The 14,761-nt window shown below is 34.3% G+C and overlaps 1 protein-coding gene across 1 annotated transcript; it reads left to right on the top strand.

Moving 5' to 3' along the window:
- Positions 1-3,754: 3,754 nt before the first annotated feature.
- Positions 3,755-4,252, top strand: LOC140438990 (uncharacterized). The gene has a single exon (XM_072528625.1). It carries the CDS (start codon positions 3,755-3,757, stop codon positions 4,250-4,252), a length of 498 nt encoding a protein of 165 aa, XP_072384726.1.
- Positions 4,253-14,761: the final 10,509 nt, after the last annotated feature.

Genomic DNA, 14,761 nt, shown 5'->3' with positions numbered 1-14,761 from the left:
TCGCAGGTCTGGTTGTCCTTGCCTATTCTGATTTCATGACCAAGATATATGTACTTTTCTGTCAATTCTACCACTTGATTTTGGATGATTAGGTGTTCGCTGGGAACTAAATTTGTCATAAATTTGGTCTTACTGATGTTCATTTTTAGACCTATTGTTGACGATACGTTTTCTAATTCTTGTACCATTTATTGTGCTTCACCCAGATCTTCAGTAATACGTACTATGTCGTCGGCAAAACGCAGATGTTTGAGCATTTCTCCATCTATTGTTATTCCTCTATTTTCCCACTTTAGCATTTTAAAGGCGTATTCGAGGACCGTTATAAATAATTTAGGTGAGAGACTGTCGCCCTGTCTCACACCTCGCTTGATATGAATTTCTTTGGTGGTATCATGTAGTTTTGCACGCATTGTGGCGTTTTGGTATAATGTTTGTACTAACTTTGTGAGCCGGTAATCTATTCTACTATTGTTTAGAGCAGTTATAATGCTGTCTAATTCTACAGTGTCGAAAGCTTTGTAAAATTCTACGAAGATAAGTACCAGTGGTCTCTTATATTCTAGCGACTTTTCTATTAAGGTTTTTACTGTTTGTAGGTGATCGTTTGTTCCGAATTTTGAGCGGAAGCCAGCTTGTTCTCGGGGCTGGTAGAAATCTAACTTTTTCTCTAGTCTTGTCGTAATTATTCGGGTAAACATTTTATAGATGTGGTTCAATAAGCTAATTGGTCTATAGTTTTCTAGGTGCGCCTTGTCTCCTTTCTTGTGTAGTAAAATTGTTACTGCATTGTTCCATGTTTTTGGTATGCAACAATCTGTTAGACAAAGGTTAAACAACGTTTTTATTTGGTTGAGAAGGGCACGTCCGCCCATCTTTATAGCATCTTTTAGGACTCCATCTTCTCCTGGCGCTTTGTTGTTTTTCATAATTTTCATTGCGTCCTGGATTTCGCTTAGTGTGATCTCTGGCATGAGCTCTGAACCCTGGTTGATAATTTTGCGTAATGCGGCGGCTTCCAAGTTCTTTTGGTCTTCTCTTTGGCTTGTGTATAGTTCTTGATAGAAGTCTTCAACTATGTGTAGTAGTTCTTCTCTATTTGATGTGGGGACTCCTTCTTTATTCTTTAGTTTGTGTATTTCGCATTTTCCATTGTTTAGTCGTTTTCTCAGGACTTTCAGACTTTTATTTTCTTTTATAGTTCGCTGGACTTTTTCATTCTTAAATTTCCTTAAATCTTTTCTTATAGCTTTTGATACCTCTTTGTTTATTTTTCGCAGTTTTTCTTCGTCAATACTTTCTTTTCCTTTGATTTTTCTTCTAGTTTCCATTAGTTGCTTTGTTTCAATGGTTATTTTTTCGTCTTGGCGTCTTTTAGGGCATCATTTTACTTGAGCCTCTCGAATAGCTGCCACGATATTTTCGTTTAGGGCATTAACATTATTCATGCATTCATTTTGTTGTATGATTTTATTGATATTGCCTTGATATTCATTTAAATTCGTTGGGTCGTTCCATATTGGGTTGGCTTTCTTCCTAATCATTTTGGATCTTTCTGTTATTAAGTCTAATTTTAGTTTGGCTCTTACCATTCTATGATCGCTGCCTGTGGTAAAGCTATTAAGGACTATGACATCGTTGAATATATATTTTTTGTCAGTAATTATGTAGTCTATCTCGTTTTTGATCTTACCATCTGGGCTTTTCCACGTGGCCTACGTATGGCCACGTTTTATTTTTAATTCAGGAATAATTGTGAAAGAATAGAATATTTTATAATACGAGAAATATACATATAACCACGTATATTTCTCATTAATACCACAATATTGTCACTTTCGGTATGTTTTCGAAATTCTACCTAACTGCCGCTATAAGGGAGGAAGTCCACCATCTTTAACCAGAACCATGCGTCCAGGCTTGATCAGCTGTTGGCAATTCTCCTTCCACTTGACCCGCTGCTGAAGGTGGGATACGTATTCCTTGGACCATATTGTCCAAAAGTGCTGTAATAACTGTTGCACCCTTTGAAATCTTGAAAGACGATTTTCATTCATTCATTCAAACTTGTCAATTACGTTAACAACAGCAGTTGAAAGGAAAATGTACGGTTTGACAAAAGTGTAGATAGTTGAACTGATATGATGAGTTGAAAAAAAGGTCGAGGTAGAAGAAGATTCATTAGACTGTAAGCTAGTGTTTGGAATATTGGAAGATAATGAAGTTTGAGGTGAAGAGTTGTTTTCTGTGATGAGAGAATTTGAAGATTGTGAATTTTCAAAGTGTAACATAGTGTGGTGGATCTTTTCACATTTTCTGCAATCAGCAGAACGGCAATTCTTAGTAGGATGGTGTCAGTCTTGTTATGTTTATAACGTGGTGGATTTCGGTCCTGTTTATTGTCATTATAGTCGTCTAATGATTCTAAAACATGACATCGTTCTTTTAAAAACTTTAATAAGTCATCTAAAATTGGTACGTTGTCTGTGCAGTTTTGTGATTCCCAAGAGCGTCTTGTTGAGTTATCAAATTTTGTTGTTAATAAGTAAATAATCAAATCATCCCAGTGTTGTGTAGGGCGTTACAAAACTTCTAATGCGCGTAAATGTTTTTAAGTATTGTCTAAAGTTGTCTGAGACCTTGATTTGATTCTTTTCTAATTACCGGTAAATTAAAGATGGCTTTAATATGATTATTTACAAGCAATTGTTTGTTTTCAAATCTTTCAATTAGTAAAGCCCAAGCAATATCGTAATTACCATCACAGACTTGCAAAGATTTAATAGTGTCGGCAGCTTTGCCGCGTAAAGAAAGACGTAGGTAATGAAACTTTTGTACATTTGAAAGTGAAGTGTTATCTTTTATAATGGAATTAAAACCGTCGCGAAAGAAGAGCCATTGATCAAATGTTTCATCAAATGTAGGTAAATTTAATGGAGGTAATTTAATGTTGCTTGTATTTGTAGGACCAGCTGCTATTGAATCATTGACACTGCGTGAATCAGATGATTCAGTAGCTTGTTTAGATGAGATAAGTTTTTTAGTGTCAGATATTATTTTAAAATATCTGTCTTCAAAAGACTGTCTTTCAATGACATGTATTGTATCATAGTTTTTCTCACAGTCAGGGTCATCAGTTTCAATAAGCAGTTGAGCCTCATTAAAAACCTCTAAAAGCTCCTGAGCTTTGGATAACCGATTTTCTAAGTATCGAGGTTGATAGTTTCATTATGTTCTATATTTCTAAAATATGCTGTGAAGCGTGTAAGGGCACCTTTAGCGACTATTCTCTTAGTTTTGTTCAGATCAGACATGTTTTAATAGTATGATTAAATATGTGAAGATGTAAAATAATGAAATAAATATGTATGTTTGTTAATATAAGCAGGCCCGACCAGAGGGGGGCAGGGGGGGCAAAATCCCCGGGGCCATATATCGGGAATACATTGCGCGTGGGAGCCCCTGATCGGAAGCTCGCTCTATCGGCCACTGCCACACGATTCGCAGAAGCGCTGACAATTTTTTGACAATTTTTTGGGCGTGCTAGAACTTTTAGGTCATTATGACCCTATTTTATCGAAGCATCTAGATCAGGTTAAGCAATCTCAAGAATCAGATAAGAGAATGCAAGTGCATTATTTGTCTTGGAGAACTCAAAACGAGTTCATAGCAAGTTGTGCTGATTATGTAAGGAAAGCTTTGTGGACGAACTCAAGCGATCTAAATACTATTCTATTATGGTTGACGCTACCTCATGGCGTCAATTTGGGTGAAAGTGTTGGTACCCATCAACTACAGAAGTCAACTGGTTCAAACTATGGACGCTACTTTGGATGTTGAGAGTAGTAATATAGAGAGCCTAATTGATGATTTAAGTGCCTTAAGAAATAACTGGGACAAGATATTGTCTGAATGCAAACATGTTGCAAATGCTTATGGTATCGAACCGGAACTCTCCACTTCCCGTGCGAGAAAGAGGAAGACTTTTCACGATGAAACAGCTACAGAAGATGTAATGTTAAATTTATCCCCGGAAGAACGCTTCAAAACAGAAGTTTTTTACACAATTATTGATGTTTTGGTGGCCAACCTGAAAACGAGGTTCACAGCACTGAGAGAAATCGAAATGAAATTTTCATTTTTATGGAAGTATAACGAAATGGACGAGAATACGATCTCAGAAAGTTGTGTAAGATTCGCCGAAGAGTACAATTCAGATGTAAGCAGGGATCTAGTTGATGAAATGATTTAATTGAAAACTTTTGAAACCAGCAAAACTTTTGAACAAGCTCGTGTCCCTTAATGTGACAAATCTTTTCCCCAATGTGTGCATTGCTCTTCGCATATTCTGTTGCCTACCAGTATCCGTTGCTCAGGCCGAGAGATCATTTAGTGTTTTGAGCCGAATTAAGAATTGTTTAAGATCTACTATGGGTCAACAACGATTATCTGATTTGGGACTGTTAAGCATAGAGTCGAAACTTGCAAAAACTCTTGATTTCGACCACGTGATCCAAAACTTTGCGGATATGAAAGCAAGAAAAGTTATGTTGTAACTAACAGTTCTATTGTAAATAATTAAAAACAAAGTTTAATTGTTAAAACTGTTTTAATTTTTTTCCTTCCTGTGTCAATAGCATGAGTGTTCACTATTACATATCCCAGTTTATGAGTTATCAGATACTGGGTTTGGGGGGGGGGCGGCCGGGTCTCATCCCCGGGGCCCGGCCTGGCTATAAGGGCGGCCCTGAATATAAGGGATGAAGTGTAATGTATGTAATGTAGTTATACAGGTTATACATATTATACAGGTTTAAATTACGAAAATGTGTTTGTTGGTTAAGAAATAAATATCTAGGTAATCTACTATGATTGTAAAAATAAATAAAAAATATGTTTTATTTAAGTAGAGACAAGAGCGATAAATGTTTTAGTTATTAAAAATATTATGTAGGTATGTATTAACGATTGTATTAGTTAAAATTTGGTATAATAAAATCAGTTTAGCACATTCACAATGAAGACGAGAGTAAGTAAGATATTTAATGTAATTGATATCACCATTAGAAATAATAAAATGTATTAATTTGGTTTGAAAACCATGTAAAATAAATCAAATAGAGACTGTAAATATTTTGAAAATGATAAAAGGAATTAGGACTTAGTTTTAGTGTACCCAACCAGTTTTTATGTAAAATGCAGCCTCGTGGGGGTTATTAACCGGCAAATATGGCGTCGTATTTTGAGGAATAAAGATGTTGTTTTCTTTATAGCTTTGCTGGTAGCTGGTAATAATTATTTATCCGGCTCGAAGGACCATGGAAAAGCTTGTAGTGAAGAATTTTGAGAATTTTACGTAATTTTATTACACAAACACTATAAACAACAAACTATAACTGTATAGTAATAACTTAAATGTAATTTAAATGCATCTTCATCGAAGCGGGGCTGGTGTCACTCTCATTCGTCTGGGCGTAAGTATCCCTCTGTCGATGGAGCGCGTTCGGTTCGAACGGGTTGGATCGTCCAAATATCGTCCAAACATGACTACTTCTGGGCTCACTCCTGAAGTGTAATGTATAGCTAATCGAATATTAAATCTGACTTTTTACTAGAGAAGAGAACTTTATTATGCACTTTTACAATTTTAACAGCGTTTTCAGTTGCACTATAAGAAGCTGGTGAGTATGGAGCACTAGTAATATGTTTCGATTTTCACTTCGGAAATCGTATTTTAACCTCAAATTGTGTTAATGGTGGTTAATTCCCAATCAAAATAGTAAATATTATTAACATGCTACAACAAAATACCTTCACAACAATATGTATTACAGTTATGAGTGATATAGAGTAATGTGCGTTAATAATTATTTATTATTTAAAGCACGGCATTTTGATTCATTAGGACTACGAAATATTCAGATGCCTATAATTAATGTAATTCCACTGTTGTACTTCAATAATCTTCAATAATTGATCAGACTGGACATATCTCATTGCATAACCGCATTGGTTATAAATTGGCATCTGTTTATTATTAATTATACAGTTTTTTGAACTCCATTCAAAAATTATTTGTCTATGACGTTCTTCGTATTCTATTTGTGAAAATATATGTTTATTATTATTGGTAGTTTCTTTTGTTTTTTGTCTCTATTTCAAGCAAACCTCATTATAGGTCAATAAAATTAGGATAGAGTATGAAATCTTGAAAGTCTTACAGGTAAGAGTATGGTGATATGGTAAAAACACAACATAATTGACGTCTAGTACATAGCAATCAGATCAATAACAATGGAAATACGCCTTGTTTTTCTGTTACCATACCCGTTTTCCTATGTTGCCATGTCCCGTTGTCCTATGCGGCCACGTCATACGTTGTAATGTCCTTTTAGAATTGTTGTTGTTGTTGTACTTGTGCTCCCCTCTTCTTTTCAACGAGCTGTCGTACGTCACGATCGGATGAACCGTTTAGGCACTACAAGCTCCTTTTGGCAATGCTATATAGTGTTTTTTTCTGTGCTTACGTATTCGTTGGCCTCTCCCTTTTCCATTGACAGCATTATTGTTTACAATATAAAGTTGCCTTTTTCATTATACAGGGTGCTGTCCAAATTGGCATCAAATTCTTTTTTTTTTCAAATTGGAGACCCTGTATGTAATTCATTATTTCAGAAAAATATATTTTTCACTATCCATCTGTATTAGTATTCCCTATACCTCTTTCTTTCAGTTTTCAAATAAATTAACTTTATACAATTTTGTCACCAAAAAATTTTGTTTCGTACACTATGTTGTGTTAATATAAAAACTTTCAGAGTGAAAGTTAGACATTCAACAATTAAAAAGATGTTATCAAAAACACTAGCTTATTAATGTAATAAATTACCCATCAACATCCAATTATTTATGAACTCTTTTAATCACAATTTCATTAGTAGCTCTTGATATTAATTCTTTACCTATTTCGTTAAGAACTTGTAATACTTTATTTATTATAGCTTCGTCTGTAGTGACAGGTTCAAAAAACCTCTTGTTTTTAACATATTTCCAAATATAGTAATTTAACGATGATAACGGGATCTTGGTGATCAGTGAAACGGTTCTTTATTAGCTATCCGTATATCCCTAAATATTTCATCAAGAAATGTGCCGACTCCCCGAATATTGTGAGCCTGTGCTCCATCTTGTTGAAACCAAGCATCGTTAGCCTTATTATTATGTAAAGCGTGCAGTGCTGGTACAATTACTTGCCGTAAAATTTTGCAGTAACAGTCTCGTTTAACGTTTAAATTTTCGTCATAAATCATGAGAGTGACTGTCTTATTATTTTTCACAGACAAAAAACATTAAACGAAAAGAATGCAGGAAATGAAAGTGGCTGTTATGGCGGTTAAACATACCATTTTTTCTAAACTTCTATTCAGTACACTAAATAATTTTTTTGTAAAATCTTCTTCTTCTTACGATGCCTATCCGTTCCGGATGTTGGAGATTAACATGGCTATCCTAACTTTGCTTGCTGCTATTCTGAATAGTCCGGTTGTCGATGTATTAAACCACTTTCTCAGGTTTTGAAGCCAAGATATTCTTCTTCTCCCTGGTCCTCTCTTTAAAAATACCTTGCCCTGAAGAATGAGTTGCAACAAGCTGTATCTCTGTTCATTCCTCATAACATGGCCAAGATATTCTAGTTTGCGCTCTTTGATGGTGTTAATAATCTCGCATTCCTTGCCTATTCTACGTAGGACCTCAACATTAGTCACACGATCTACCCATGAAATTCTTAAAATACGTCTGTAACACCACATCTCGAATACCTCGAGTTTTCTTAAAGAAGTTTCGGAAAGTGTCCACGCCTCTATTCCGTATAATAACGTAGAAAATACATAGCATCTAATGAGAGAGATTTTGGTAGCATTTTGAACGCCGATCTCGCTTTTCCTATGCGTTGTTTTATTTCACTGGAGTGATCCCATTGGCTGTTAATGTTGGTACCTAGGTATGTGTAGCTGTCCACTCTGTCAATTGGATTTTGGTTAACCAAAAGCTGTGTATTTAATATTTCGCGCTTACTGATTACCATGTACTTTGTTTTCTTCGTATTAAGATCAAGTCCGTGTTCTCTACTTATATCTGATATACGCGACATTATTCTTTGCAAACCATCCAGACTATCTGCAAAAACTACTGCGTCGTCGGCATATCTAATGTTGTTTAGACGTATTCCGTTGACTAATACGCCTTCTTGTAGTTCGCCTAGCGCTTGCTCGAAGATATATTCAGAGTATATATTAAATAACACCGGGGACAGAATGCTTCCTTGCCTCACTCCTCTATCTATGGAGACTGCCTCTGTCAATTGGTCATCCACTTTAATATTGGCTGTTTGGTTGTAACATAAATTATAGATGATTCTTAAGTCCCTATCATCTAACCCCACTTCTTTCAAGATGTTTAGAAGTTTATCATGCTTTACTCTATCAAATGCCTTTTTGTAGTCGATAAAACAAGTATACACATCACAGTTAATAGAGCCTCTCGGGAGCCTAAGGAATCGCGGAATCCAAACTGCGTCCATGATACTTGTAAAATCTTGATCTCGGCATTTTATTAAAACCCATTCACAAAATTCTACAAATCTTACATAATCTCCAGGATGTAAATATTGAGCTAGCATATACGAATAAAGGGTCTAATTAACCCAATAATGTTTTTTTAAATACTGTAATAATTGTTCTAGTCGATACCTGTGGAAGAAAATTTTGGAGACCGCGTAATGATCCGTAACGTGGAATTTCTTGACTTTCTTATTCAGCTGATTTACGAACTCTTATTGCTTTTGTGTGGGCTATGCTGAAATAAGTTGTTTTTGCGGAACACTCTCGACAAGAGTGTTAATCAACCCTTGTTGAGTGACAGTGATGAAAAATGTTGACCTTTGCCAAGAGTTTATTTTTCAACAATTATTTTCAATATAACTAAAACGGAAAGAAAATTTGAACACTAAACACGTTATATATTGTTTAATTTATTAAATTAATATCACATTTTATACTGTTTTGTATTGGCGTAAATGTATAATACATCCTGGTCAAACGATCCATATTTCCAAAGCTTGCTAAATTATTCCCTATTGAATTGTGTTCCACTGCATCGTAAACGGCATCAAACTTAGAATTAGATGCAACTGGTAAACAATGTAATATTCAAGTACGGCACAGGAATTACAAATCTAAGAGCTTTATCCCATAACGAAAACCACGGATCCATTAGCGTAAGGGCCATGAAATTCGATCAATATTCTATCACCTACGTAAACTATCCTAGAAGACGAGCTTTGCAGAGGCGTACTCAAAAAATAAATGCAAATATAAAACTAATAATTTCCTTTTGATAGGCTAAGATATTTAGAGAGAAATGTACGTAACGGGTGATAGTATGGTTTCGTTAATTAACTTTAGCACTTTCATCTCTATTCTGTGGTGATGTTCGGATGAAGTATTATATACATCCGTTAAAGTAAAGCTCAAACTTAAAGTGTCCAACAAACGAGGAGAGACAAAGAGAATAGAACTGAAACAAAGGACGACCTGCTTTAAGAAGGTCGTCACTCGTCTGCAAAAAAGTATATCCTATAGTCGTAAGAGTATATGACAAAAAAATTGAAAGAAACATTGTGTAAAAACACCAATTAATCGCCCAAAGTTAAATAATCCTGTGAAACACAAACACTGGATAGCAGATGAAGCCCTTAAAATAATTGATAATAGAAGAAATCTTTGTCAAAGTGGTATACATAGTGAAAGTATAAAACCTAGTTTAAAAAACCTCAACAAAGAAATAAAACGAAAACGAATGGCTGATAAACAACAGTACTATGACAATATATGTAAAGAAAAAACTTTTATTTAAAAAAAAAACCTTACCTATAAATGGTATATGTATTCTAAAAATACCCTTTCGGGTTACATCACAGAACGTTTTCGGACAAATTAGTCCATCATCAGTGCAGTTACCAGGTATACATAAGTGAAGTGATACATTTCATGAGGAAATTAGCCTTGTAAGTGCCTAATATGGGGTAGGTTGCTTTCGCGAAAGTACTGACTCCGAAATCTATCGTATGCATTGTTTACTAACCAGCACCTTGCCAGAACGTAAGCATTCTCTCTTTTTGCGCAAACTTTTCGTTTTTTTGACGTTTGAGGTTAGAATAATTTTGTCTGGCAAGGAAAGTTTTTTGGTCGAGCTGCATTTTGGGTGTTTAAGGAGACTTAAAGGTGAGTTTTTAAAGTATTGTAATATTATTGTATACAAAATTTTGCATAGTTTATGAAAATAGTTTAGTTTTTTTTAATAGAACCATATTTTGCAAAAAGTCGCCCCTCATAAAAGACTAGTATGTTCGTAATATGAGGTACTTGGTAATTCCTAATTTGGACGTGGTACTGCTAGGATTATTTACTTTTAGCCCTATTTCCAAGCAAGCGGGTGGGCTGACAGATGTCAACGCTATTTTCGGCTTTCCAGTTTTCTTGAAAAGTACATATCATAATAAAAATACTTACGTTTAGGTTCAAAAAAATTTAAGAAGTTTAGACTTTCCAAAACAATTTTAATATTTTTAATTTATCCGTATTTAATTCAATGACAATTCTTTCTGTGCAATAAAAAAAAATTTTTTCAGATGCTAAAAAACGGAAAACGTGAAATAAAGAACAAATGTTTTTCGCAATTTTAGCTGTTCGGCAAGGAGTAATGGGCTACATAAAAAGTGCGTGAACCCACAATATACCTCAAACAACCTTAGGAAAGTACGTTAAGATGAAGGGGAATCCTGAAGACATATTTACTTTTCATTTAGGACGAAAAATAGTATTTTCGAAAGAAATAGAGCCAATGTTCTCCAATCACTGCTTAGAAAGAAAAAGAAGATTTTTTTGGAATTACACAAAAGGAAATGTAGCTTATGCAGAGCAAATTGTATAAAAAATCTATTCAGCGTGGCCCAAGAAAGTGCTGGAAAGAAACTGGGATTTCTGGCAAGAACTAGGAATTATCGCTAAAAATACCTCAAGGAATATTCTATGCGCGTTTTAAATCATTCACCAAAGAAAACATTGCGATATTTTTGTATTTAAATGAGCCGTTTTTAGAAAAAATAAATTACAGTCCAGCAAGGATTTTCAATTATGATGAAACCAGTCTCACCATTGTGCAACATAAACATCTGAGAATTGTGGGGAAAAAGGAAAAAAACAAATTGGCGCAGTCACCTTAGCCGAATGAGGATCTTTGTTAACCACAGTTATGTGTTTTAGCGAATATATACCGCCCTTTTTAATTTTTCCCCGGAAGAATATGAAAGTGGAACTAATGAATGGCACTCTGCCTGGATCTAATGTGATTTTGTCTCAGAAATGCAAGAAATAGTTGACGAAAGAGTAGAGGAACGAACAGTTTATGACGAAGTAGTGAAAGAGGAAACAGCCAATGAAGAAATAATAGAAGGAGAAGCAGTAGAGGAAAAGCAATTTTATAAGAATATACCAGAAGAAAAACCCCTGAAAAACAGGTTACTCCTGCAGATTTGATACCTGTTCCAATAGCTTCTAAAAATATCTTAAGAAAGAGTACAAGAAGTGGCAAAGTATAATTGAAAAAAGAAAATAACCTTCAACTTCTGGTTTTAAAGGAAAGGTAAATAACTCAAAAAGAAATACTTTACTTTACTTAATCAGTAGACCCATTTGTACCTTTCGGTGTTGGGCCGTTTAAAATACAATTCATTACATTACACTATTTGACGGTCTTCTGAGGTGTCCTAGCTCTTAACGAACTTTCTCCATTCCTTCCTATTGGATGCCATCTGTGTTGCTTCCTGCCAAGTCTTACCCTTACTCTGTAGTATCTGCGAGATGTCACTGTTCCATTCTTTAATGGGTCTTCCTCTTCTGTTCTTCCCTATTGATTTGGCGTCCCACACTCTTTTAACTTGTCTATTATTGTCCATCCGGGTTAGATGTCCGAACCATGCCAATTTTTTCTCTTTGATTGACTCGAGTATCGGTTTGATTTTGAGTCTTTCTCTTATTTCTTCATTTCTGATTATATCAGTTCTTTTTACTCCTATCGTTCTTCTGAGGTATTTCATCTCTGCTGCCTGAATTCTGCTCTGATGTCTTTTGTTTAATATCCAATTTTCTGCTCCATATATCACTGTAGGTCTATATATTGTTTTGTATATTGTCATCTTGGTCTTTGTTGATATTTCTTTGTTATTAAGGAATCCTCTATTTAGTGCTTGGAATAGTTTTCCTGTGTTTTCCATTCTGTTGTTAAGGTCATCCTCGATGTCTCCTTTGTTGTTGATTACTGTTCCTAAGTATTTGTATGAATTTGTCTGTATTATTTTTTGTTGGTCTATCATTACTTCTATTTGATCTTCCGTCCCTTGTTTCCTTGATATTTTCATTATTTGAGTCTTCTCTTTGTTTACGTTTAGGTTGTATTTGCTTGCTTCTAGGTTCCATTTCTCTAAGTTGTATTTCAGTTTTTCTGCAGTTTCCGCAATTAATACTATGTCGTCTGCAAATATACACATCTCAGCATTTATCATTTGCATTCTGTTCCAACCGATGCAGTATTTCTTGAATGTTTTCTTAAATTCTTTCACTATCTCATCTATTACAATGAATACAATGAATTATGAATAGTACTGGGCTGAGACTTCCCCCTTGTCTAACTCCTTGGGTTGTTTCAAATGGTTCTGACTGTATATTTAACATTCTTACTGTATTTGTTGTTTTCATGTATATACTCTTTGTTGCTTCTATCAGTTCTTCACTTACTTGTTTCTTCTTTAGGCTTTCCCATATATCTTTTCTTTTGACTGAGTCGAATGCTTTTTCCATGTCTATAAAACTCAGATGTATTTCTTTATTTTTCTTTAAGGCTTTTTCTATTACTTGTTGCATGGTGAATATATGGTCTTGTGTGTTGTGTCCTTTCCTGAATCCACTTTGTACATCCTCTAATTTATGTTCTATTTCTTTTCTAATTTTCTTTTCTATTATGGTTTCGTATACTTTTGCTGCTACACATAGTAGTGATATACCTCTATTGTTCCTACAGTCTCTTGTGTTTCCTTTCTTGTATATAGGTATAATTACTGCATTTGTCCATTCTCTGGGTATTACTTTTCTCTTCCATATTAGGTTATATATGTATAACAATTTTTCTTTTGCTTTTACTCCTATATATTTCATCATTTCTGGTGCTACTTCATCGCTTCCTGGTGCTTTTCCAATCTTTATCTTTCTTATTGCTTCTTCCAGTTCTTCTTTTTCTATAGTTTCTGTATTTTCCGTGTTTTTCATGGATACTCTCCTGTTGTGGCTTTCCTTCTCCATTGTATTCGCTTGATTTCCATTCAGTATCAGCTGCAAAAAGAAATAAACAACAAAAAAACTAAACCTGTCCAACAAGAAAATAAATTGTCAGTGGCCAAAGAAAAACCAAATAAATGTAAAAGATGATCCAGCAGATCTTCATCTTTAGATTCGGTCCCTGTAGAAAAATATCAAGATTCAGATGTAGATGACCTGAGCCATTTGTATTTTTTGCCAAACTCCATCATTCTCCATACTTGAAGATATCAGGCGAACAATGGGTAATGTGTCACGGTTCTTTTAAATGGGCTCACATTGAATGTTCTGGGTGTAAAAGAGACCGGTATATCTGTGACTTTTGCTCTGATAAATAGATTTATTGTGTGTTAATCTTAGATAACTAGATTTTTAATTCATTCAAGAAAAAATACCTTTTTGTTAGATGTATTTTTATGTCATTTTCATAAATAAATAGTTCTAATCCAAAAAACCCAAAATAATTGAATTTATTTTAAAACTTTACATTGTAAATGTTATCCCATATTAGGATACCCTATGCCTCTAATATGGAGTAGAAAACCATTTTTTTAAATACTGCCTATTTCCTTTTGTATTTTTTTCTGTGTCTTTTTACTAAATGCTTAAAAAGTGTCCAAGAAAACCTAAAATTTAATAGTGCCCATCCCATATTAGGCGACTTTCCTCTTAAGTATCTAACATAAATACTTATGTCGTCAATCAAGTGATGCAAAACTAAAAATACAGGTGAGGAAATGTGAAAGTTTCTATATAATTTGCATTTTCAAAGATAATTTAGTGAAAAGGAATTGGAATATTGGGAATATTTTCTAAATAAAATGAAAAGATTTATATGATACAAAACAGGTTTGAAAAAGTCATAGAAAAAGTTTTTAAAACTTATGAACTACCAAAATATTGCATGTGATTGTAATGCATTTTTTATATTCCAATTTGTAGAGTTTCCTTGAATTTTTTGCTACACTAAGCAAATATAAAACACCAAATATATTAGAATCCATTTTTCATTGGCAACTTTCCTTCTCCATTGTATTCGCTTGATTTCCATTCAGTATCAGCTGCAAAAAGAAATAAACAACAAAAAAACTAAACCTGTCCAACAAGAAAATAAATTGTCAGTGGCCAAAGAAAAACCAAATAAATGTAAAAGATGATCCAGCAGATCTTCATCTTTAGATTCGGTCCCTGTAGAAAAATATCAAGATTCAGATGTAGATGACCTGAGCCATTTGTATTTTTTGCCAAACTCCATCATTCTCCATACTTGAAGATATCAGGCGAACAATGGGTAATGTGTCACGGTTCTTTTAAATGGGCTCACATTGAAT

This window comes from Diabrotica undecimpunctata, chromosome 4, assembly GCF_040954645.1.
Source record: "Diabrotica undecimpunctata isolate CICGRU chromosome 4, icDiaUnde3, whole genome shotgun sequence".
Lineage (NCBI taxonomy): Eukaryota > Metazoa > Arthropoda > Insecta > Coleoptera > Chrysomelidae > Diabrotica > Diabrotica undecimpunctata.
Note: the sequence above shows the minus strand (reverse complement) of the source record. Positions and strands in the feature narration are given on the sequence as shown.

Excerpts from the sequence above, each read along its gene's own strand:
- LOC140438990 (XM_072528625.1), top strand. The coding sequence starts at position 3,755 with ATGGCGTCAATTTGGGTGAAAGTGTTGGTACCCATCAACTACAGAAGT.